The following is a 3557-nucleotide window of genomic DNA, read 5'->3' as shown; positions in this document are numbered from 1 at the left end:
CATAAACAAGATTGGTCTGAAGTTTTCTATTTTGGTTGGGTCCTTGTGTGGTTTAGGTATCAGAGAAATTGTGGCTTCTTAGAATGAATTAGTTACCGTTCCTTCTGTTTTTATTTTACAATATCGTTTGAGGAATACTGGTATCAGGTCTTCTTTGAAGGTCTGGTAGAATTCTGCACTAAATCCATCTGCCACTGGGCTATTTTTGGTTGGGAGGTTTTTAATGGCTTCTTCTATTTCTTTATGGGATATGGTCCTGTTTAGATAGTTTGCCTGCTCTTGATTAACTTTGGTATGTGGTATAGTCTAGAAAACCATCCATTTCATCTAGATTTTTCAGTTTTGTTGAGTATAGTCTTTTGTAGTAGGATTGGATGATTTATTTTTGTTTCCTCCATTTATGTTGTTATGTCTCCCTTTTCATGTCTGATTTTGTTAATTTGGATACTGCCTCTGAGCCCTTTAGTTAGTTTGGCTAGGGGTTTATCTACCTTGTTGATTCTTTCAAAGTACCATCTTTTGGTTTTGTTGATTCTTTGTACTGTACTGTTTGTTTCTATTTGGTTGATTTCAGCCCTGAGTTTGATTATTTCCTGCTGTCTACTCCTCTTGGGTAAGTTTGCTTCTTTTTGTTCTAGAGTTTTCACATTTGTGTTAAGTTGCTATTGTAAGATCTCTCCTGTTTCTTTACCAGGGCACTTAGTGCTATGAATTTTCCTCTTAGCACTGTTTTCATTGTGTCTCATATGTTTGAGTATGATATGTCAACATTTTCATTAAATTCCAGAAAGTCTTTAATTTCTTTCTTTCTTTCTTCCCCGACCAAGTTATCATCAAGTAGAGAGTTGCTCAGTTTCCACATGCATGTGGACTTTATGTTGTTTTTGCTGTTATTGAAGACCAGCCTTAGGCCATGGCAGTCTGATCGGATGCATGGGATTATTTTAATCTTCTTGTATCAGTTGAGGGTTGTTTTGTGACCATTTACATGGTCAGTTTTGAAGAAGGTACCATGAGGTGAGAAGAAGTTGTATTCTTTTGTTTTGGGGTGAAATATTCTGTAGATATCTGTTAAACCCATTTGCTTCATAACCTCTATTAGTTTCACTGTGTCTCTGTTTAGTTTCTGTTTCAAGACCTGTCCATTGGTGAGAGTGGAGTATAGATGTTCAGAATTGACACTTTCTCTTGGTGGATTTTCCCTTTGATGAATATGAAGTGTCCTTCCTCATCACACTTGATAACTTTTGGTTGAAACTCTATTTTATTGCATGTTAGGATGACAGCTCCAGCTTGTTTCTTGGGACCATTTGCTTGGAAGTCCTTTTTCCATCCTTTTACTCTGAGATAGTGTCTATCTTTGTTATTGAGGTATGTTTCATATATGCAGCAAAATGCTGGATCTTATTTGTGTATCCAATCAGCTTATGTCTTTTTATAGGTGAGTTATTCCATTAATATTGAGCAGTATTAAAGACAGATGACTGACTGTTGGTTCCTGTAATATTTGCTTTTGTAGGTAATTTTATGTGCTTGTGGTCCTCGCCTTTTGGCTTTGTAGTGAAATGCTTAATATCTTGTCTTTTCTTTGGTGTAGGTACCTTCCTTGTGGTGGAGTTTTCCTTCTAGGATCCTCTGTAGGGCTGGATTAGTGGATAGATTTAGTTTGAATTTGGTTTTGTTCTGGAATATTTTGATATCTTCATCTATGTTGATTGAGAGTTTTACAGGTTATAGTAGCCTGACTGGCATTTGTGTTCTCTTAGGGTCTGCTTGACCTCTGTCCAGTCTTTTCTGGCTTTTAGGGTCTCTGTTGAGAAGTCTGGTATAATTCTGATAGGTCTGCTTTTACATGTTACTTGGCCTTTTGCCCTTGCAGCTTTTAATATTCTTTCTTTTTTCTGTTGGTTTAGTGTTTTGATTATTGTGTATCAAGAGGATTTTCTTTTCTGGTCCAATCTATTTTATGTTCTATAGGCTTTTTGTACTTTTATGGCCATCTCTTTCTTTAGGTTGGAGAAGTTTTTTTCTATGATTTTGTTGATATTTTCAGGTCCTTTAAGCTGGGAATCTTCATTCTCCTCTATTCCAATTATTCTTAATTTTGGTCTTTTCATTGTGTCCTGAATTTCCTGGATGTTTTGGGTTAGGAGTTTCTTTCTTTTTTTTTTTTTTTCCTGTTGTATTTTGCTCAAGATATTTTCCCCCAAATTAGTTGAGAACCATGATGTTGAGACCTCAAAAACAGGGCGGCTGAGCACAGAGGGACAGGGAGGAAAGGACTGCAACTCGCTCCCAGGGACTGGGGAAATTTAAAAAATAAAAAGAAAATGAAAAAGAAGGTTGGATCCATCGGTCTTCTGTGCTAGTCATCCTCGCCTTCATCCTCCTCTCCTTCCTCCCCTTCATCCTCATCGTCGTCTTCTTCACCTTCGTCCTCGTCTCCTTCTTCATCAATGTCTTCCAACCCTTCCTCCTCTTCGTCGTCGTCATCGTCATCCTCTGCCTCTCCTTCTTCATCATCCATATCGGGAACCAAATAGTACTGCAAAGGATTTGGCCAAATATCATCTTTGATGACCTCTCCTAACTCGTCAGCACCTGCGTCAGAGTGGTCAGTGAACCAGGTAAAGAAGCTCTCTGGCTCTTCATGCTGTCTCTTCCTGCTGGCCTTATTCTGCGTTTGACTTGAGCGTTTTGTCAAATCCTTTCCAGATTTCCATTTGATTTCGGTGGACTTTGAAGATGGGTCACCACTCTCATTCAGATGAAATTCTTTGGAGAGAACTTTATTTTCAAAGTAAGGATTTTCATCAAAATAAAAATCTATTCTGTAACCTGATTTAATGTCTTCAAATTCTGTCACTTCAACTCTGGTCAAATAGTGCAGGGCCTCCTCGTCTTCCTCCCCAAGCAGTGCAGACACTTGTGGATGGTTGACAAATGTTGTTACCCAAAAATTTGGGATTTTGGCGATCAATTCTGACCTCTTCTGAAAAAATGGTTGGCGGAGTTTGTTATATTTTTGTTCTACTTTCAAAATTTCCTCACTGGCTTGTTCATTAAGTCTGTCTATTTCATTTTGTACTTCATCAATATGTTCAATTGCTTCTTGCTGTTCTTTTTCTCCCTTCGGCAGGCCGGGAGAGGCCGACTTGTCCTCCAGCTTCGGGGCAGCAACGGGTCTGGGTTTCTTGGGCTGAGGCAGGATCGCAGATTGCCGCTTCGGGGCCATGGCGCGAGGGAGGTGGCCAGGAGACGGAGGCCAGAGCACTGATGTTCGCAGTAGGAGGAAACTCGCAGGAACTCAGGAGTTTCTTATGTTTTGAATTTTCTTTGACAGTTGCATCAATATCTTCTATAGTATCTTCTATACCTGAGATTCTCTCTTCTATCTTTTATATTCTGTTGATGATACATCTGTAAATCTTGACGTCTTTTGTAGGTTTTCCATTTCAAGGGTTGCCTTCATTTGTGTTTTCGACCTCTTTGTTCAATTCCTTCATCTGTTTGATTGTGTTTTCTTCTATTTCTTTTAGGGATTTATTTGTTTCCTC

General features: G+C 38.8%; 1 protein-coding gene across 1 annotated transcript; it reads right to left on the bottom strand.

The window, feature by feature from the left end:
* Positions 1-2172: 2172 nt before the first annotated feature.
* On the bottom strand, positions 2173-3298 carry LOC116907756 (protein SET). Its single transcript, XM_032910895.1, has one exon. It carries the CDS (start codon positions 3233-3235, stop codon positions 2366-2368), a length of 870 nt encoding a protein of 289 aa, XP_032766786.1. The 5' UTR covers positions 3236-3298; the 3' UTR covers positions 2173-2365.
* Between the last annotated feature and the right edge of the window lie 259 nt (positions 3299-3557).

Source organism: Rattus rattus, chromosome 8 (genome assembly GCF_011064425.1).
Source record: "Rattus rattus isolate New Zealand chromosome 8, Rrattus_CSIRO_v1, whole genome shotgun sequence".
NCBI classification, from domain to species: Eukaryota; Metazoa; Chordata; class Mammalia; order Rodentia; family Muridae; genus Rattus; species Rattus rattus.
This window is presented reverse-complemented; position numbering and strand designations above follow the sequence as displayed.

Coding starts and splice junctions, on each gene's coding strand:
- LOC116907756 (XM_032910895.1), bottom strand. CDS start 3,235: ATGGCCCCGAAGCGGCAATCTGCGATCCTGCCTCAGCCCAAGAAACCC.